The sequence below is a fragment of the Galeopterus variegatus genome, unplaced genomic scaffold, assembly GCF_000696425.1.
Source record: "Galeopterus variegatus unplaced genomic scaffold, G_variegatus-3.0.2 Scaffold980, whole genome shotgun sequence".
Taxonomy (NCBI): domain Eukaryota; kingdom Metazoa; phylum Chordata; class Mammalia; order Dermoptera; family Cynocephalidae; genus Galeopterus; species Galeopterus variegatus.
In genome coordinates this window covers 315428-337475 of record NW_007727091.1, presented here as the reverse complement: position 1 = coordinate 337475, position 22048 = coordinate 315428, and the positions used below count along the sequence as shown (strand labels likewise).

General features: G+C 34.8%; 1 protein-coding gene across 2 annotated transcripts in view; it reads right to left on the bottom strand.

Moving 5' to 3' along the window:
• Positions 1 to 22048, bottom strand: part of WDFY3 (WD repeat and FYVE domain containing 3) — a 212592-nt gene that overhangs the window by 66428 nt on the left and 124116 nt on the right. For both annotated transcript variants that reach the window (XM_008573984.1, XM_008573985.1), the window contains exons 26-34: positions 19418 to 19491; positions 19169 to 19330; positions 16724 to 16818; positions 13645 to 13765; positions 13209 to 13426; positions 9142 to 9377; positions 7826 to 7960; positions 6230 to 6409; positions 4669 to 4902 (exon numbers count right to left, since the gene is read on the bottom strand). In XM_008573984.1, coding sequence (XP_008572206.1) covers positions 4669 to 4902; positions 6230 to 6409; positions 7826 to 7960; positions 9142 to 9377; positions 13209 to 13426; positions 13645 to 13765; positions 16724 to 16818; positions 19169 to 19330; positions 19418 to 19491 — 1455 coding nt within the window. The remainder of the gene's footprint in view (positions 1 to 4668; positions 4903 to 6229; positions 6410 to 7825; positions 7961 to 9141; positions 9378 to 13208; positions 13427 to 13644; positions 13766 to 16723; positions 16819 to 19168; positions 19331 to 19417; positions 19492 to 22048) is intronic.

The window sequence follows — 22048 nt, the reverse complement described above, 5'->3', positions numbered from 1 at the left end:
TGGTGCAGTCAGCACTGGCCATTTAATCCTCCGATTTTTCTCACTGAAGCTGTTACGTGAATGATCATGACCTAGAATTTACACTTGTTATTGATCCTAGTTGCCTAGTTCAAAAATTCTTGCTGAGATTTACAGCAGCCTAACTTTTAAATGACTTAAGAATTTATGAATGTCTGTATCGTTGTCTCTGAGGTGTTCTTTTTCTTTTTAAACAATTAATTAGAGTGCTGTTATGGGTCAGAAATGGTGCTTGGTTATGTACAATATCTCATTTAATCAGTAAAATACTCCTTTTTTATTGAGTCATAATTGATTATACATACTTTGGGGGCTCAAAGTTGACATGTTGATCAAATCAATATTACTAGTATATATATCGTTATAAATTGTACTTATTCTTTATGTCTTTTGTCCAATCTCTCCCCATCCCCCTCTACTTCTCCTCTCCCCCCTCTAATTACCCTAGATTTCTTCCCTCCTTCTGAAAGAGCAATGGTTATTCTGTTGATTTGTTGCCTAGATGATCTGTCCAATGCTGAGAGAGGTGTGTTCAGGTCCCCCAATATTATCACAGAGCAGATGCTTCTTCTGTCACTCTAGAATGGGCTTTGTGGAGAGAGACATCCTCTTCTTTTCTTTGGTCTCTACTGGTGATTCTCCTTGTGTCAACGCACTCCAGTGGCTGGTGGACCATCTGCATGGTGGTTATGACATCTAGCCACTTTCATGGCAGCTGTGGTTACTGTGGTGGGCACCTACATGGAGGTGATGTTTTTGGCATGTTCCTTGGTGCTGGCAGTGTGCCTGGTTGTGGCGGGGGGGTGGGGGGCCCAGTCCCCAGCTTGATGCCTCAGGTCCCCTGACATAAAATACTCCTTTGAAGTAGATACTAACATCCTCATTCTAGAAATAAGGTAACTGAGGCTTAGTGAGATTAAATCACTTGGTCAAGTCACAACTAGGATTCAAACCTCAGTCTCTTTGATGCCAAAGTCCATGGCCCTACCACTCTACTAAAATCTTCATACCGAAGTTAACAAACGGACAACAAAAGCAACTCTGCAGAATGCAGGCTACAGTCTCCTAACTCTTCCTTTTTTTGTGTGTGGCTGGCCCATATGGGGTTCCGAACCTTTGACCTTGGTGTTATAACACCATGCTATAACCAACTGAGCTAATCCGCCAGCCTCATCCTTCTTTTAGATAAAACTGGGAGGCCTACCAGACACCAGACAACCAGAGTAACAAGTAAACACTGCTATCTGCTCTGGCCTCTGGCTGTCAGATCTATTTTCCTTGTGAAAACAGTAAAGCCAGTGAATATTATCAGTCTTCAAAGGATCACAGTCTACTTCTTGAAGCCCTGGAGACACCACAAAGAATCTTCACATCTCACAGGCTAGACAGCCAGTGGGCATTTGCTGTCCCCGAGAGGAGAGCACACTATGGCTCTGGGAAGAAGGCCTTCCGTATTCTGTCCTGTTTTGGTAATGGGCTGGAAACCTTTTAAGGAAAAAGATTTTGAGCTTCTTGGTTCTGACTTCAGTCTTCCTCTTCACTGTTTTCCCCGTGTCATTTTATGGTGCTCTCTGCCCACTTTTTTTGCTTGTCTGGCTCCATGCAGTCACTCAGGAAGGGCTACACTCTGAAGCATGACAATGGGGAGGTCTTATAGACCATGGCTGGAACAGAGTGCAGTGAACTCCTCAGACCATAGACAGCTGCTTATGGTATTACAGAAGTACACACTCCAAGTCAGCACCCCTAGTTTCATTATTTTTACCTCCAGGTATATACAAATACTGTTTGGTCTGTTCTCAAATACTTTCCACTACCATGGCAGTACTCATGTGCAGCAAATTCATCTGGCTCTTCTCCATAAGAAGTCTGGTGACAGCAGATGACACTGATGAATGGGAGCCATAGGAAGGGTCACTGGACACCTTTATATAAGCCAACACAGGCCACTTAATTTTTTGAGTACATCTTAAGCGCAAGGCATTGGGTTATAAGCATTAAATGTACTATCTTATTTAATCCTCACAATAATTCTGAGAGACAGGTTCCATTTTTACATCGTTTTACAGATGGGTAAATTGTAGAGGGTGAAGAGAATTGAACTTGGCCAATTAGTCACATGGCTACAACTAGCACACATTTAATTCCTAAGAATACTTTTTGCTGGGTGATGTACATATATTTAACCCTCACAACAATCCTGCATGGGAGACAGTCAATGATATCATTTCCCTGAAAATGAATTTAGGTTAGGGAGATTAAAATGCTTACATAATGAACAACTGGGCCAGAATTCAAACTAAGGTATTTCTAACTCCAAAACCCATGCTTTTTCCATTACATCACACTGCCTCCCTTGTACTTGGCCTCAGTGTCATCCTCAAGCCAATCTGTGCAAATGGGAATCTTTTATATTTATAGACTGCTAATAAAGATAACTTCACATGTTCCTTTGTGACTATAATCAAATAAGTAGATACTCTTATGATGAAATTTTAACACCTATAAGACTAAAGATGGCCTGATGCGTGCTTTCCAGACTGAAAATTAGTTGGTTCAAGCCCCTTCCTTCATGTAGGTAAATGGTAAATATATAATACTCTTTATGAATCTCTTTAGAAATAAAGATCTCACAATCATAATATTCAAATTAACTGAATAGTAATTAATTTTTTTGCACTTTAGGAAGACAGAGTAATAATATTTTCATTAATATAAGTATTTTTGTATATGTATTCTGTATTAGGACATTTAAAGTTTCTCAAAGTAGTAAGTTAAATTTTAAAGCAAATTTCCATCCCTTTTATTAGGTAGTACCATATCTTCCTCTTTGGGAATTGCCAGGGATGTAGTTAATAATTAAATGGTTCAAAAATACTTATACAATACACTAAGGCACTGTGCTAATTGTTGTGAGATATGAAAGGACACTTGGAAGTTGGTCTCCAATTTTGAAGAGTTTATAATTCTGGTAGGTTCAAACCTGACATTCCCTGCTTCTCCCTGAATCCTACCTTCCCCAACTCCCTAGTGCAATCAGGCACAATTCCACTGTAGGGAAAATTAGTGCCCTCAACAATGAGAACGTTCCCTCAAGGTTAATCTTAGTTATATCAAACTCTCCCTATCAAAAAAGACAACTATATAATTTATTCATGGTTAATTAGTTAGCTATTAGGGTTCCTACAAGCTTGAAAATGCTATCACTGGATATATCCACTCATCCCATATCTTTTGCATATATGTACTTTCTTTCTTTGCTCAGGTATACTTTCTTGCACACATTTCTTCTAAACTTTATTCTGTTATTTTCTGACTACCATTTCGTTTTAATAGAATGCTTCAAATTTTTGCCCTATACACTAAGACACTGGCCATCTTTCTTCATAGAGCTTTTTAAAGTTTCCAAAGGGGACAAGCTCTACCAGGCATACTTTTTAATTCCACCATATGGATTATTGATGAAACTGATTATTTTCCTGCCAATAATAAACATTGTGGTCCTGGTTAAAATGCTTAGCCTGACTGGTAACTAAATTCCATTAGTGATTTCTTGTAATTGACCTGAGATATTTTCTCATGAACAAGGTAAACATGCTCTGTGGTTTTAAGGTTGCAATTAAAAAGTTAACTGTATTAGCCACTAGAGGGAGCAGAAAAAGTTCAGTTGTCAAACTGCTAAGAGCATGTAGGAAGTTCCTCAGAGAGAAAAGCAGTCTCTGCACAGATTGAATCTTTCATAAAACGTGTTATTTTCAGAGCCCCTGGCATGTACTATTTGATCCTATTTATATAAAATTGACCAAAGAACCCTGATGTATAGACAAATAATTTAGCCCTCTCTGTGATTTTTTTATTTCCTCTTGAGATTTTTCTAGGTGAACATTTATCAATGGTTTCAGGGATGGCTAATTCCAAGAACCAGCAGTGAGGCCACTCACGGCTTATGGCCACTCTCATTTTCTGATGCAGCAGCTGACATCACTTATCAGGAAAATGGGCAAGCAACCTAGAGGTTTGCTGCCTTGGGAAAAGTTCAACAAGTGCATATTGAGCACTCGCTGTGTGCAATACATCATTTCTTAAGCTATGTGGATACTACAACAATAATACCTGGCAGTTATGGCAAGAAAAACTGAAGTAGGGAGTTATGAAGTGAGAAGACAATGTGAGTGGGCATGGTAAATGTCCAGGGAAGGGAATGGCACACTATGGCCTGTGGGCCACATCCAGCCTGTGTGTGTTTTTGTAGATAAAGTTTTATTGGAACACAGCCATGCTCCTTTATGCATTGTCTACAGTTACCTTCCAGCTGCAATGATATAGTTAATAATTGTGACAAAGACTGTACAGCCCACAAAGCCTAAAATATTAAATATCTGGCCCTGTATGAAAAAGTTTGCCCACTCCTGGAGAAAGGGTGACAAAGGATTGAATTTGGGAAACATTTGATAAAATGGAAAGATGAGAAACAAACTGAGAGAGTCTAAAGCACATGTGGGGAATTAAAAACCATGATATGTTCTGCCTATATGTAACCCAGAAGAATGAGAAGTCTGGAAGGTCCTGGGCATAGAACTCGCTTGGTTTTTAACATTTTAATTGCAAAATCAATGCAAATGAGATGTAAATGTATTTCTTTGTCTTTACCTCCAACAAAAGATCAACTAGTGGAGTCTGTTTGCTGGCAGGAGTAAGACAGAGGTTGTCTATTATTAAGACCCGCATGAAGTCAAAAACAAACTTTTTAGCTGGGTGATTTGTCAGATACGTCTTGGTGCCCACATTGCAGTACTCTGATTGGCTCCTGTTCATCCCTGTGTCTGCTGCAAAGGCTTTAAATTCTTCTGCTGGAGATCCAACTTCATCATCAAGATCAGTCACCTAGTAGAAGCAAGTGGAAAGATATGCTAATCACGTTAATTTTATTTTACATTTTTACTTCTGTGCTTCCTAAAGATAAAATTGTAGCAGCGACAGTATTTTCCTTCAGTTCTTACCTTCTATTAAGCTATTCAGCACATTATTCCACTCTTGCTTTCAATCTGGCACCATATGTCATGGTTACTCAACATATGCTTTTTCTCACTGACCACTGATAATATATCTGCTTTATGTTGAAGTATATTATGTGTCTACTGTGAATAACAGCACTTCAAATAAATAAAATAATAAAATGAGGATGACTAATCTGCATATTTTATATCTACCTATTGAGAAGTCAAATGTCACAGAATTTCAGATAAAAATCTGGCATAATGGCAGCACCTATGAGAGGGTCCATTTTTTGCAAGTTAAGAAGTCCCAAATAAATACACAAAACAACAACAAAATTAGTCCCAATTTTGAGCCTCGTAAGGAAGACGCATGCTGACAAGGAAAAGATATTGAGATGCTACTGAGGGTTTCAGCAAAAATGAAGATTCTAAAATTATAAACAAGCCAGGGTGTTAAGGTTCTGTTATATTTGTCTTTTCCTAAAATCCCCCCAATTTTAGAATGAGTATTTCACCTTTATACATGGAGAAAAATCAGTATAAAAAAGATAATTTTCCTCAGGCCCTAGAGTACGTGGTGGAAATAAGAGAAAACATCATCATGAAATTCTGAAGTACTGTGGAAGAATAACTGTCTTTTGAGCCTGTTTTAAAGAACAAAAGAAATATCTATACCATATATGATGATAGTCTAAAATTTTCTATTAAATTAGTACAAAATACGAAAAATAGAAGTTGAATGAAACAAGAAAAGTTGAGCAGAAGAAAGGACCAACATATACTTTATTTTTCATAAAGACAATCAATCTTATAATTCATTTGTAAATGTTAAGTCCAGCAAATGCCTAATTTCTGAAATAAAACAGAAATAAATTTAGTCTCACCAGAGTTCTGTTACCTGAAAAGAACTTATATCCAGATAGCTATCATCATATAAAATAAGAAATGGATCAGCAACTACTTAGAGAGGGAAATTACTAACAAGGGACTTACAGGAATATGGCAAGTGAAAAAAGGAAGCAGGGTTTACTGCTATTTTACAGAAAAGCAGAAGGAAAGTGTGGGGAGCTAGGGACAGCAGATGATGACGTAAGAGGTGGTAAATAAAGTCATGAAACTGTAACCTGGTCAGAAGCTTAAAAGATTAGCAAAATATTTGCTAACCATTGCAACAGACTAATTCCAGTTTTGACATTTTCCTCCCCCTTTCCTACCATCTCTGAGTAAGGGCGAATATTGAAAGGGAAGACCGTTGCTGCTAATGCACACAGGAAATCAGGGCTCATCCACATGGAGGCAAGATCAGGAACATTGTGATATAAGTATCGAAAGAACTGCATCAGGGTCACAGGATATTCTCGGAGCCAAGATCCCTCTTCTTCTGATTGCCAAGGCTGTCACAGGGGCAGGAGAAGAAACAGCATGTTAGAGAAACCAACACTGCTAAAAATTACTTTAAAAATCCATTATTCACTACTCTTTTAAGACTGGGTATATTTGATGGTTCAGTACTCTAAAAACCATACACCTGAGCAAACACACTGTGTACATACATGTAAACAAATTTAGAAATTAGTTCAAACAAAAAAAAATTTCCCTAGAAACTGACAGTATGTTTGTCTATTCACTGGAGTACTCCCAGCTCAGCTAACTGGAGCCAGTGGTTCTGATTATGCATCATTATTAACATGAGTATTGCTAGTACCAATAGTGGCTGTATAACCATCAATGCTGCCCCATTGTGCATCATGCCAGAGAGTTAGGAGTTAAGATAAAAGATGGGGAAGTTACTTCACCTTTCCGAGCCTTACACTGTCATATGTACAGTGGCAGGAACAATATTCTTAAGCATTACGTAATACAACAATAACAATGATGATGATAAAAAAAATAACAAAAAACCCCCTATATTTGAAGTGTACATCTTTTGATACCTGCCCAAAGGGTAGCTTTTTTTAATTTAGATTTTTATATTTGTTTATGAATAGGCACCCAACAAGAATACTAAAACATTCTAAATTAATACATTTAATAGTAATGTTCTGTTCATTGGTGGCATAACAATAGTTTTGACTAAAATTAGGTTTGTCAAGTACATATAATTCAAGAAGTCTAAGTTAATATTTCCTCATAATGCAATATTAAAATTGTATAAACAAATTAAGTCATTATTCACAGTATTCCAATAAGAGACAGGAACACACATTTTGTCATTCACTTTTTCAATTCTTTATCTCTAAGTTAGAAATAATCAGAATAGAAAAAAAAACAAAAATAAATAGAACTTCCAATGTTAACACTTATATCCTCTAAATGAAAGTGATTTTGAAAATTCAAATAACATATTATTGAAATAACATATACCATAATATACATTTATTACATACATGTATACAATGTAATATACATTTTACTACATTAAAAATATCAGTTAATACTTATGAAGCACTTACTATATACCAGGTACTCTTGTGAGTGCTTTATGTGTCTACTAAATCATTAAATCCTCACAACAACCCTAAAAGATAAATTCTATGATCCCCAGCATTTTAAACATGAAGAAACTGAGGCACGTAAAGGTTTATTATCTCTGAAGTACCAGAGGTGGGATCTGAACCCAGGCAGAGCTCCCAAGTCTGTGGTCTTAGCAACTGCACAGTCCATTCTTAGAGATAACAAAATAGAGAGACTGAGGTTCCAGATATTATATAGTAAATAAATAGCAATTTTACCAAAGGATTCCTCTATTAAAAAGAAATACCATAGGTAGGAGGAACTATCAATAGTTCTCAGTATCTCAGTAAACTTACTGAATTCAGCATGCTGCGGAGCATTCCCAATAATAAAAAAGCAGCTTCTGTACACACATTATGAATAGAAGAGACCACAGTGCCACTGGAGGCAGGAACTCCAAAGATAAATGTCCAAATGGAATCCAAATCAAACTGCAGAGGTGAAAGTGATTAAAGATTAGCCACTATTAATTTTTTTCAGTAGAGACCCTTGTAAATTTTAATATTCTAAAATCTCTTTAAAATTAATGTTTTAAAAAAGTGAACGATAAAGAGACAGAAACTTAGTATCCATCCATCTTAAATTTTAAAACTCATTTTTATAGTTATAAAGAAAAATTAAATACTATGTATCATCCTGCATCCTGTCTTAGGTACGTATGTGAAAACATTGCTTTCTACATTTTCCTAAAGAAAACAAAAATAAAATACTGTTAATTAGCCAAGAGGTGAAATTATAGAATGGATGATTTTAAGTATCTTTTTTAAAAAGGATGCTGAACTCACTTCTTTCTCATTCTCAGCAATGTTCTAATTCAATTTTAGATTACTAACAGATAAGATGTGCCAAAATAAAAATCAATTTGAGGAGATTTATTCATAGCAGTTTTATATAATACTTTATGACTATGGTGTCATGTGTCTTTTGAAAAATCACAGTCAATCAAATTCTGCTACGTATAAATCTGTATCTTGATTTAAGGTAAGGGCACAGGCTCAGTGTTTTTATTCAAAAGGTTTTGTCAACTACTCAAACTGATTCAAATAGCACTTTGGCATTAGGATGGTAGCATAGTTGAGTTTAAAAGCTAAATTCCTAAGTCTTTGTAGTGCCAAAACATGAGCTATATATAGACATCCCTAATAGTCTTCAATTAGAAGTAAAGCCTTACTGTTTTCCTAATGTGGATGTTATCTATCATTAAGAAGTTAAAATACTCTTCTAATCAGAACCTGAACTGAGAATCCTTTCACACTCGCCCGATTAATTTATGGTATACAAACCACTCCTTTCATTTTTAAGTCTATGGAAATGAAATTGTATTTCTAGATAAAACCACATAACTCAAAAGAATTCTTTACATCACCATTAAAATATCATCTAAAGCCTTTAAGAATATATAATCATATAAAGAAAAAGGCCAAACAGGGACAAAAAGACTTCTTTTTGGTAAAATTTTCTATTGTATTTTCAGATTTTTCTATCCCAAATCAAACCTTAAGTGAGAGAAGAGTGATAGAAGTGATAGTTGATTTGACTGTGATTAAGTGATTGCCCTCGGTTGATTTTTGGTATACATAATTACACTTACACCTTACTAGATAATTCCTACCTGGCAACCCTGCTTACATCGGCTGCTGATGACAGGCACACTGACCTGCAGGTTCTCAGGCAGCTCACTAACTGGCTGCTGCAGAAACAATGCCATGAGGAGAAAATAGAGGGCAGGGACATTAGTGTGCTTAGGAAGGAATGACTGAAGAACTGGAAAACCAGGAAAATGGCAAGCATCCCGGTTAATCTCCCTGACTGTTGATCTCCCACCGGCACTCCTGCCCACATTGAACCCTACGAGAAGAGGAAATATAACAGTAAGCACAAAATAAACAACTGATAACAATGCTGCATTAACAAAAAAGGGAGTAATTCAGTATGTGTACCATTTCTATCCAGAACATTCAATATTAATACAGGCAATTAAGTACTCTATTGTTGAATTAATTTTTCAGTCAAAGGTTTTACCTTACCATCTGTTTGACTTTAGCAAGCCTATCTATTAGGACACAGATTTTGTAGCATTGCCGAGACAATCAGATACAAGAGTTTGAAAATGATTATTAAGATGATATGGGGCCGGCCCGGTGGCGCACTGGATAGTGCGCCGATTGGGAAGCGCGGCGGCGCTCCCGCCCGAGGGTTCGGATCCCACATACAGACCGGTTCCCGCTCACTGGCTGAGCGAGGCGCGGGAGCAGCACCGAGGGTTGCGATCGCGTTGCCGGTCCCCGGTCCGGTACAGGGGCAACACTGAGGGTTGCGATCCGTTGCCGGACACGGAAAAAGACAAAAAGACAAAAAAAAAAAAAAAGATGATATAAGTTCTACTCACTAACAGAAGAGCTCTGCCATTCCTGTTTGTATTTCCCGAAATATAAGAAAGTAAAATTCAAAATATAGGCAAAATTTGGGATGCTACAAAAATGTAATATACTTGTTATAATATAGTTAATATAGTTCATTTGTCCTGAAAATCACAATAAACTAGCTAACCTTAAATTATCTACAAATTTAGAGACAAGACTAAATTTGTCCTTACAACATCATCTGTAATCTTTTGGAAAGGTGCCAGGCAGTGGCCAAATCCAAGCCCACGGTGACTGTAACTATCTACAGGCTGATCCGAACATATACTCTTCTCTAAAAACACACCTTTTTCAGGAGATGGTCACTGCTTATAAATATGGCTTACAGCATTAGTGTTTTGACCAATCCTGTTTCCTCTGTTATATAGCCAATTGCAGGATACAACCCAAATATTTGGTTCTTTGCCACCCCAAACCTAATACAGTGCTCAGCACAAAGTGAATGTTGGCCAAATTTTCAATGGAAAGTTTTTGTGAATAGCAACGAATAGATGAAGGATTAATTTTTACTCTAAAGCAATTTATATTTCAAATGAATATTCATTTTTTTTTCAACCTTTTTTCTAGGATGAAGTAAACACATACTTGCTACTACTCTTTAACATAATAAAAGAAAAATTTGTCTAAGTTACTTTTATCCTAGACATAAATTTTAAATGTCTTTATCCTAATCAATTGCTCAGTGTGACGTGAATTAATCTTCTATAAGTATACTCTTCTAATTAACAAGAAGTTATACAGCAGTTTGCCAAGCTCATTCATATAATTTCTCAATCACAATGAACATGTAAACTAGGAATTGCTATTATCATTTTTATAACAGAAAATACATGATTTGTTCAAAGTCACAAAGTTAACGAGTGGTGGCACTAGGATTTGGGGCCCGATGTCTCTTTTTTTCAGAGCCTGTAAAACTATGCTGTCTCCCTTGCCCTTGTTAATGACATTGCCACTTTTCTGAAAGACTGGCTGAATTAGGACATTGGGTTGAGTTTTGCTTATAATAAAACCTAAATGAAATTATGACAATAAAAAAAGTCGACTTGAAGGAAAAGACACAAAATGGTATTTTATACATGAATTAGTAAAACAAATTTTCATTAAACTGCAGGTCCTGAAAAAAAAAATTAGCATTCTCATTTTCCTTTCTGAAGTTTCACACTATTTTTCCTCTATAATTAACCTTAAGGAATATTTAATATACTATTAGCAATTAAGCATTAATTTATATTCAAGCTACACCTACATGGAAGGTATTTTTATATACAAAAATCTGACAAAAACTATGCATAAAAAAGTCAAACATTATGTTGATCATCAGATCAAGGAGAAATAGAATCAAATAAGATGATATACTCATATATAACTGTATACACACAGCGTATGTCTGTGTCAGATAGACATTCAGGGAAAAATAAATGTCATCAAATTTAAATTAAATTTTAAATACCTAGATATTTTTTTGGAATAAGAGCAGCATATGCAATACGCAAGCAGGTATAAATGCAGGACAAAAATTCAAATGCATGAAGTCAGGTAGGTCAGATATGGTAAAAGCACCTCTTTCTAATATTACTCAAGTGAGGTAGGAAAGAGAAAGCACAGGACTAACAATGAGAAGACAGATTCTTAGACACTATTACTGCCTGGCCCAGGAACCTTATGTAGTTAACAGTCTTAATTTCCTAATTAGAGAAATTAACCCTTAATTTATATTTGTTAGTTTTAATTTGCTTCCTATAAAATATAATTTATACACCATAAAATCATGAAGAATCATGAAGGCCAAATGAGATAATATATGTGAAAGAATTTTGCAAACCACAATGTACTATAGGTATTATTACTACTGCCGCTTTTGGCCTTCAAAAGCAGCAGTGTTGTCATTTAGCATTTGAAACTCACATATTCAACAGAACTCACATTCAGTTGTACGTTTCATTGGTTATTTTCTAGCAGCTATTATTAAGGCCAATAAATTAAATTTCCTTCTACAAAACTGTTTATACCAATCACATTTGTAGGTTACATTCTTCCCCAGAGTCTATGCAAAAAATAGTGGTCTATTTTTCAGAGTACAAAAGTATTGATAATGATAATTTAAAATGTGTATTTTAAAGCAGACAATTTTCTTGAAAAATCATTTCACAGTGAAATGGAAAGGGTATCGTTTCTTTCTTTATCACATACAAAGTTTCTTCTGATAATTTCTACATGTGAAATAATAACAATAAACTATTTTGAAAGCTCTGTTTTCCTATCACTTGTTTTGATATTTGAAGAGGTAGTACAAGCAGCACCTAGATATTGATATTTTTATTTTTTTTATAAATAAATTACATATTAAACTCTGATCTCTAATCTGCCCACCTGACAAGGGTAAATAGATATTCTTGATACAGCACCTTAAGGTCAGATGTACCATAATTATACATGACTTTAAAATGTAATGTTACAGTAACAAATGTATTTTTAAAGTAATTTAAGAACTGTATTACTATACTTTTCAATTACAACATTATCTTCAAATATATAATATTATTATCAATACTATGAACAGACACATATAAGTTCAAATAAATCTAACACAGGAAACTGAAATTTTCTAATATTATGTAAGCGCTTGGTTATATTTTGAAAATAGCTATGGTATAAGTGAGCAGAGAATAAGGAGCTTTGGCTGAAACTTTGACTGAGTTTCAATCCTTGAGTGGCAATAAAGCACAACTGCAAAAATCATGGGCTTTGGATCTAAGAGGCCCGGATCCCAATTTTGAGACTTCCTAGCTATGTGACAAGTGACTTCACCCCTATGCCTTGGCTTTGTAATCTGTAAAACAGGTATGATGTTATTTACAACTCATAGAGTTACTGTGAAAACGAAATAAGTTATTACATGGCAAATGTTTAGAAAATGGTACCGAGTAAGCAGTCAAATAGATATTGATTATTATTATTATTATTCAGTTCTACTGATAATTTGCTAATTATTTACTTATAGATCAGAAAGGGGCCTATACTACAAAAGATCATAAAGAATTTTCTAAGATTTAAAATCTTCATATCCCATCTCTGACTACAGTTTGATTTGCAATTAAAAAAACCCACATTTGAAAACTTCTAAACTTTTCATTCTATCATTAATTAAAATTCATGACTCAATGGTTATCAGATAAAACGAAGAATATAAATTTACATAAGATTTAAAAAAACAGAATAGCTTATTTTAAAGCGGCTAACTATTAAAGTCCCATACCTAATACAGTTCCGATCTTATTAGTTAAGACAGAATCTGTCTGTTCAAGCCATCCTCCACCACTAAGTCCTTCTTTAAACTTGATAAGAATAGACTGATTACTCAGTAGGACAACAAGAATCCTCATGGCTGCCGTAACTGTGGTGGAATGCAAGTGTTCTTCCATGAACATCATAATCCAATCAAACCCCAGTGTCTTGACCAGTTCTTCACAAGCTCTATTCAAAGACAGATAGATTTTAAAAAAGACAAAATTAATTTCAGGAATTAGAATTTCAAATTAAAAAAAAATAAGACTAGGTTTTGTTCTGGAGGTACTATAAATTTTAGGGTTTAGAAAAATCAATTTAAAGTCAGTGGCAATTCCTTCTTTTGCCTAACATGAATTAACTAGTAACAGCAACTGGTATCATAATTCTAAAAAGGTTTTACTTACTGTAAACTAATGCTTGTCTTTTCTTTAGATGTATAAACTAGTTTCAGCAAGATATCTAGAAGTCTGTTCCTCAAAAGTATAAGATTAGCAGATACAAGACCTCCAAACTCTTCTTCATTTCCTAAAATGAAAACAAATACAATAAATCCCCCTAGCAAGTAAACTAGGATAAAACATACAAACCAGTTCTTTGAAATCTCACTGAAAAATATATCTTTTAGGAAACATTTTCTCTAAGAGTGTTTTCCACAGAAGTGGACCAAAAAAGGGTCAGTTAAATCCTTTATCTTTAGAACCCTGAAGCTTGTTCTTTAACATTTGAAATTTTCTAAGCTAGTGATAATAAAGACTGTGAGCCCTTTTTTTCACATTGATATTCCCCTCCCCTACCTAACAGGGCAGAAAGCCATTAAATGAGGAACATATCAATAAACATAATAACCACCTCAGAACCTCAACCTCTCAAATCATTAATTTCTAATTTCTTTTTGAAGGATGCAGTCAAATTTACCAGATTTAAAAATTGAAAATAGGAAGCATAAACTTATTCAATACATATAATACATAATGGAAAGTTAGAATTAAATAGCATAGAAGAGAGGTCAAGGCACACAAATACATAAGTGAAAATTGAAAAGAAAGGAAGGAAGACAGAGCTCAGAGTTCTCAGTGGGCAGTACTGGAAGCACACAGGACTGGGCATCAGTTGCCCAGAAGTCTAGGTCCAGTTCTACTATGGAAGAGCTATGGTTTAATGAGTCACAATCCGTACACTTTCCTTTATTCTAGAACTGAGGCTCGGGCTAAATTTTACTATGGTTATATTCTTTTACTCGTTTGGGCAATGGACTATTATTGCCTTTACACTATCTTTTAAAATGCTAACTTAATGCTTTAATTATAATGCAGTATGCTACCAGTTCACCAAGGGGAACTCAAGATCCCCTCCTCCTCTAAGAACATAGACAGGTCATTTGCAAGACCTTATTATAAGCATACCACACAATGTAAATTGCTGTAAGTACTACTTCCTTCTAATTTTTCTGTGATAAGGTGACAGTCTACACAAAAATTAAAAATTCTTCTTAATTTCTATGTTTACTTTTCTCACTGTCGGTTATGCCTCCCCTAATTTTCAAATACAGTATAAAGCAAGGAACACTAGAAGGAATTTTCAGGTTAACTTATTCCCACTCAACTGATGCTTTATTTTATACTGCATCACCCTTTTATGCTATTTAGTATTATTTTGCATGGATTAGCTTATAACTGTTCACCATTACTCAAGCCATATTTTGGTGGGAGTATAACTTGAATATTGTGTATACTACTTGAAAGAAAAATCTGAGGTTTTAATTTTTTGGAATATATTACACTTAATACAGTCTTCAGGCTTTAGCAAATAAATAATAAATGTCATACACTAACAAGACTAGCAAAGTGCTTTTCACTTTCTCTATTATTTCAAATGGCCATTAAATGGTGATGACAATAACGGTCTAATCAATTTAGCAGGATCAACAGAAAAATGTACTTATTTATATATCCCTACTACAGCGCTCTATGTCAAAGAAAATTTTATAACACTACCATTGTTATTGAATTCAATGGACAGCAAAGAAATATGGAGACTAGAGAAATATTTTTCCCACATCTTTTTTATACTTGAAATAAATGCATAATATATTTCCAAAGATCTTTAAAGTCTTTTCACTTTCTTATTCATATTTACTTGCCTTAAATTAATTCAGAATTTAGAAATAATCTTTGCATATGGTAGAATAATGTAATAGTTAAAAGCTGAGAATGTTGGTTTGGACTACCCTGGGTTCAAATGCAGTCAGTGGTATGTTCTTGGGTAGGTAAGTTTTTTTTAGTTGCTCTTTCTAGCCATAGTTTCTTCTTATAAAATTAGGAGGAAATGTACTTCATACAGTTGTCATAAGATTGTAGAGAGCACTTAATAAGTGTTCAATAAATGTACTCCATTGATTTGATCTTTATTCTTCTCATTCATTGCTAATTTGCTTCACCAAAGAACTATCAACATTGTTCCAAATGAGTTGGAGATAGGTAATTGGTCAGGGGCCTTATATCTGGTCCTGAATCTGTCACCAACACACTCTGTGATCTACGGCAAGTCACTTGGTCTCTTACATCAGTCTGTTTCTCAAATCTCTCAGTCTCTCCTTTGAAAATGGTGATTTCACACTTTTCTTACTCAGGTAGCACAGGAGAGGCTGTTCTCAGCATGGGAGAGCCAACACAAAGGAGGACTTCCTTGCGAGGCAGTGATACTTATTATTATGGTGTTTCTTCCCACCCTCGGTGAATAGAGTTAGAAGGGTTTAAAGGAAATCATTTATGTGATATGATTTTGGAATAATGTAGTGGGGTAATAATGTAAATAATGCTGAATAAATATAAGATTCTGGGAATTTAATTTTAGGGATCTAAAAGGTCTTTTCAATGCTTTCCAAGCAACTCTCCTGTCTTAGAATATTCAACAGGAAAAATATATGGGAACAGAGGAGACAAAAATGCACTAAATAAGGAAGTTAAAAAAAAAGTGCCTGTCATGTACCTAGAAACTCACAACTTATGAAATTATTTTTATTTTATACTTACATAAGATGATTCTGTTAAAATGTTCTTTCCCCCAGAGACCACTAACTATTTAGCAGGGAAATGAAAATATTAGTAATATAGATATAATTCACTTTAGCAAGTATCATATTTCTGAAGAGATGTATTTTAAAAATCAAATAAAAAATGTTCAAATTACACTAGAAGAGTTTGCTATTTAAAAGAACATTGCTAAGAATACTCTAAAAATAGAAAAGATTTTATTTTTAAAGTAAAATTCACACCCTATAAAATTTTGTAGGCAACACTATACTTCTTCATATTGTATAGGCTTGATGTAAGACAAATACATCTGTGAAAGACCAAAAAAAGTAATGTAAAGAGAAAAGTTATATAATATGGTCACATAATTCAGGTCTAACTTGAGCCAGAAGAACAGAGGGCACAGTAATTAGTTGACTACTGTCTTTTCCAACCTCAAGAACCAACTCACCAGTGTCAACCTTCTCTTCATTATTTATTTCCATAACTACAAATTTCTCACAAACTGCAAATGTTGGCAAAGTAGAAGAAATAAACTGGCCAAACCTTTAAATAAAGGGGAAAAAAGGTTACAGATTCTATTTTTCTGCTCCCCAAACAAACAACAAACACGGAAACAAAATAAAAAAACAAAAAAAATAGCATTTCTTATAACTGATTTTTTTCAAACCTTTAGGTGATTATATTTGGTTTGCTTTCTCTTGGACCATCCTCAATAACATTCTATACAATAATATTTTTTAAATATCAAAAAAATATAGTTCTTCAGAAATATGACTTCTTTGATCCACTAACTCAAATGGTTTCAAAAACCAAACAGCATGATCCAAATTAAAAAGTCATAACATTATCTGTATAAACTCACTGTACACTAGTGGTTAAGAACTCAGGTTTTGGAACATAGATAAGGTAAAAATCCTTTTTAAACACGTGACCTGGGGCAAATAGCTTAATTTTTCTGGGCCTTTGTTTTTTCATTTATAAAGCAGGTAAAAATTTAAAATTTTGATAGGTTGTAGTGATAATTTCAGCAAAGTGATAACTACAATGCCAGCATAAGTTCTAAATAAGCATTGTTTACAACAATAGTTATAGTTTTCTAAAATAATTCTAAGCTCCGGTTTTCAATGCCACCAAGTTAAAAAAATGTTTTTAACGTGAATGAATATAAAAGTGAGTGATTTACAGACTATATGCTTACAGATTAGTTTACTGAGAATAATCTAATATGTGGGTATGATTTCACCTGAGCTACCTAGAAGATGATATGAAAAATTGTGATCAGTTCCAGTTTAAGCAATTCTTTTTTTTTTTTTTTCCCTTTTTGTCTTTTTTCGTGTCCGGCAACGGATCGCAACCCTCAGTGTCGCGCCCGTACCGGACCGGGACCGGCAACAGGATCGCAACCCTCGGTGTTGCTCCCACACCTCGCTCAGCCAGTGAGCGGGAACCGGTCTGTATGTGGGACCCGAACCCTCGGCGGGAGGGCCACCGCGCTCCCAAGTGGTGCACTGTAGCAGTGCGCCACCGGGCCGGCCCAGTTTAAGCAATTCTCTACTTGCAGAATACTTTGATTAGGTACAACAGTCTCCCCTTATTTGCGAGAGATATGTTCCAAACCTCCTAGTGGATAGTACCAAAACCAATTGCTGTCAACTGGCATGAACATTTTTGTTCATGTCTTCTACCCACAACTTTAGTGCTTTTTCCATCTTAACTAAGCATTTACCACACACTGTAGCTGTAACTTTTGCAGTTTTGAGATGCAGTAGGAAAAGTAGTATAAATTTTTTTCCTTCTTCATAATTTCATGGATGGAAGATTTGTTCTTAGCATAGATCTTAGCAACCTCAGTATATGATTTTTTTCTTTCCTTATAAGTCAAGAACTTTCACCTTTTCACTTTTGAGAAGGACTTTAGGGCATCTGGGTTCTCTTTGGCCCATCTGAATTGCCAGCATCATTACTCTTTTGCTTTGGGGCCATTTTGAAGTAAAATAATGGTAATTTTGAACACGATCTCTGCAATATGGCTACAGTCAATCTGATAACCGATATGGTTACTAAGTAATGTGGGGAGTGTATACAATGTGGAAATGCTAGAAAGAAGGATGATTCACACCCGGGCAGACTGAATGGGACAATGCTCGATTTCATCATGCTATTCAGAATGGCCAAGAATTTAAAACTTTTGAATTGTTTATTTCTGGAATTTTTCATTTAATATTTTTGGACATGGATGACCTCAAGTAACTGAGACTATGGAAGGAAAACTGCAGATGAGGGGAGACAACTGTAGCTTGTTTTCCTTCCATTTTCAGTTAAGATGGGGATTTTCATGTGAGCATTAGAACATTTCTACAGACACTCCACATAAAGATGCCTTAAAATATACTTCCCATTAGCGGCAAAATAATACTCACATCATATAAAAAGTATGAGTATGCAACAACGAAATATGATCATTGGTTTGAGTGATGGAAACCAAACAGAAAAGAGGTGGCATGTCCACTATGGGTTTTTGTGTGTGTGTGTATGCATGTGTGTGTGTGCATGAGCACATACACTTGACAATTAACAGGGCTTGAGGAAGAGGTCTGGGGATGGAGAATTCCTATACTGAACACTTTTATGTCCAGGTCTATCAATCTCATTGGGCTAATTCCCACATCTTTTGTTACCAATACTCTATTATTCAACAGTGTCAACAATTGACTTTGCTCCATAAAGGCAAGATATTGAGACATGCATGTTTTCCATGCCTTACAGATATCTTGAATAGAATTAACATTACAGGTATTACAGAGGCATAGGAGCTGGTCACATTCATCTTACTCATCTTAACCTCACTGGCATTTTTAGTTAATAAAAAGGCAAATACAGAAGGTTTCACTACCTGAGCAGATCGTTGCTGTTGGGAAAACCTTGCAGTAAGAAGCTCAGCACATTACTAATAGCAGCAATGGTAGGCTGGGATAAAGACATATCTCGAAGAGTAAGCAGCAGCTTTGGGATTAACTGGAATTCTCTCATTAATTTGGCATTTTTTGAAGCTTCACTAAAAGAGAAAGAAGATTTTACATACTGTACTATCACCTTTTCTATAACTGAACAACTAATTATCTACATGGGTATTAACTAATACCTGGACTCTGTAAGCAGTTCAATAAAGTGTTCAAATAAGGAAAGGTGAAGTTCATATGGTGCATGGAGCCAGACCTGTAATAAAAGTAGAATTGTATATGTAAGGGTAAAAAATACCCCAAATGCCAACCCAACAAACACAAATACAACACATGGAACTTATTTTACTTATATAATTAATTGAATATAACCACCTTATTAATTTTTATTTTGTAAAGTCCTATAAAACTGCTTGTATATAGGAGAAAAATCAATCACTATAATATAGGCCAAAAAATGACAGAGATAGATGGAACTATTACTTTTTTAAAAAGCTACTATAAATATGCTCCATATTGTAAAGAATATAACAAAAACATGAACATGATGAGGAGAAAAATGGAAGACAACCAAAATCATAAAATAAACTTACAGAGATGAAAAATAAAATATCTAAAATGAAAAATATACTGGTTGGAAATAATAGCAGATTAGACACTGCAGAAAAACAATTTCGTAAACCTGAAGACATAACAATAGAAACTATTCAAAATGAAGCATAAGAAAAAATACTGAAAAGAAATGATCAGAGAATGCAATAGTGGTTTACTGAGACAATATCAAGCAATCTAAACTATGTGTAAATGGTGTCCAGAAAAGGGAGGAAAGGGGTGTAGGAAAAATAGTTGAAGAAATTTATGGCTAAAAAATTTCAAGTTTGATGAAAATGACAAACTCACAGACCAACGAGCCCCAAGCAAAAGAAACATAAAGAGGAAAACAGAGTGACTGAAATCTTTAAAGTTTAAAAAGAATACAAAACACCACCTAGAGTTCTATTCCATGCAAAAATATCCTTCAAAAAGAAAGAAAATTAGAAGACTTTTTCAGATGGCAGAATTCATCACCAGCAGACCTGCACTACAAGAAATGCTAAAAATTTTCTTCAAGCAGAATTATACAAAATGGAAATTTGATTCACACAAGGAATAAAGAATGCTGTAAATACCATGTATGTGGGCGAATATAAAAAAAGAATTTTAGTCTTTAAAAAACAATTGGTTATTTAAAGCAAAAATAATACAAACTATTGTAGGGCTTAAAAACACATAGAAGTAAATGGATGACAACAATAGCACAGAGGAGGAGTGGAAGAAATGGAAGTATCCATTCCAAGATTTTTACATTATAGGTAAAGTGGTATAATATTATTCAAAGACCAACTGAATTGTTATAGATGCATATTATAAACTCTAGAACAATCACTAAATAAAAAGTTTGTATGCTTATACAATTATTTTACTTATATTTGTCAAAAGGCTATTCTAAAAATGGGGTAAATTAGGTATTTATAGACTACTTGTGGTTCAGGGTGATTAGAGATGCAATATGAAGCCAAGTGAGCAAGGTACTATAAAATGAAGCCACGATTTGTCAAGCAACTAAATTTCTGACATTTGCACATTAGATTTTAATCAGGAATCTGAAACTAAAGATAATCTATGACTTAAATGTATCAGCTACCAGCTACCAGATAAAAACAAGGTTATGCTGGGTTAGGCAGGTCTCCTTATTACTCCCATAATCTTTTCTGCAACCTCTATCTCTGTGCTTTCACAAGTTTTTAACTGCCTATTTCTTTGTCTTTTTCTTCTAATGGGCTAAATGCTTGAAGCATGGATCCTATCTTTTATTTTCACATCCTTAGCATCTAATATAGTGCTTGGCTCAAACATACTCAATAAGTGCTTTCTAAAAGAATGAGAAGTTTGGGTATTGGAACTTTGAATATCAGGCTGAAAAATGTGCACTTTATTGTTTAGGAAAGGGGGGAATCACTGGAAGTTCTTACACAGATGATATGATTATACCTCAGAAAGGATGCAGTCACAAAAGTATGTAAGATAGTCTGGGGAAAGGGGGAAAGAAGTGATAGTTATCCTAGTAGGTAAGAGGAGAATTGATTAGGGCTTGAATTGGGATGTAGCAGTAGAAACAGCAAAGTCAGACTACATGAAATGTGAAAGTAGAATCTACATGACTTAATATGAACTGTTTATACACAGGGAGGAAGAAGGAAGCTATTTTTTCGATAATAAGCCTTGGTGACTGGGGGAATGGTGGTGCTATTAACAGAAACAGAGAAATTAGAAGGAAGAACTAATTTGGGGAGGGATGTTAAGTTCAGTTTAGGTGTTGCTAAGACATAAAAATGGAAATGTTGAGCAAGAAGTTAGAAGTAAGTCTGGAATTCAAATGTCAAGGTTACAGATTTAGGTTTGAGAGTCAGCTCGATAGAGATGAAGCTATGGGACTAAGTGAGAGTCTAAAGGAAAAGAAAACAACAAATACAGGAAAGTATAAAGACATGAAGATAGACAACTTTATATAAAATAATGAAAACTTCATAGCTGGAAAGAAATAAGAGAAAGTGGTGAGAAAGACATAAGAACTAGGATAGGGATGCCTGAAAGTTAGCAAAGGAAGTAGGACTTGCAAAGAAAAGGAAGACAGACTATATCAAATGATACTGACAGCTGTGGATACTGAGAACTGAGTACAGGCTATGGATATTTATTTAGAAGGAGGCTGATAATAAGCTTTTGAAAATATAGTTTCCATAAAGCACTTGGGGCACAGTCTGTTTGTTAGG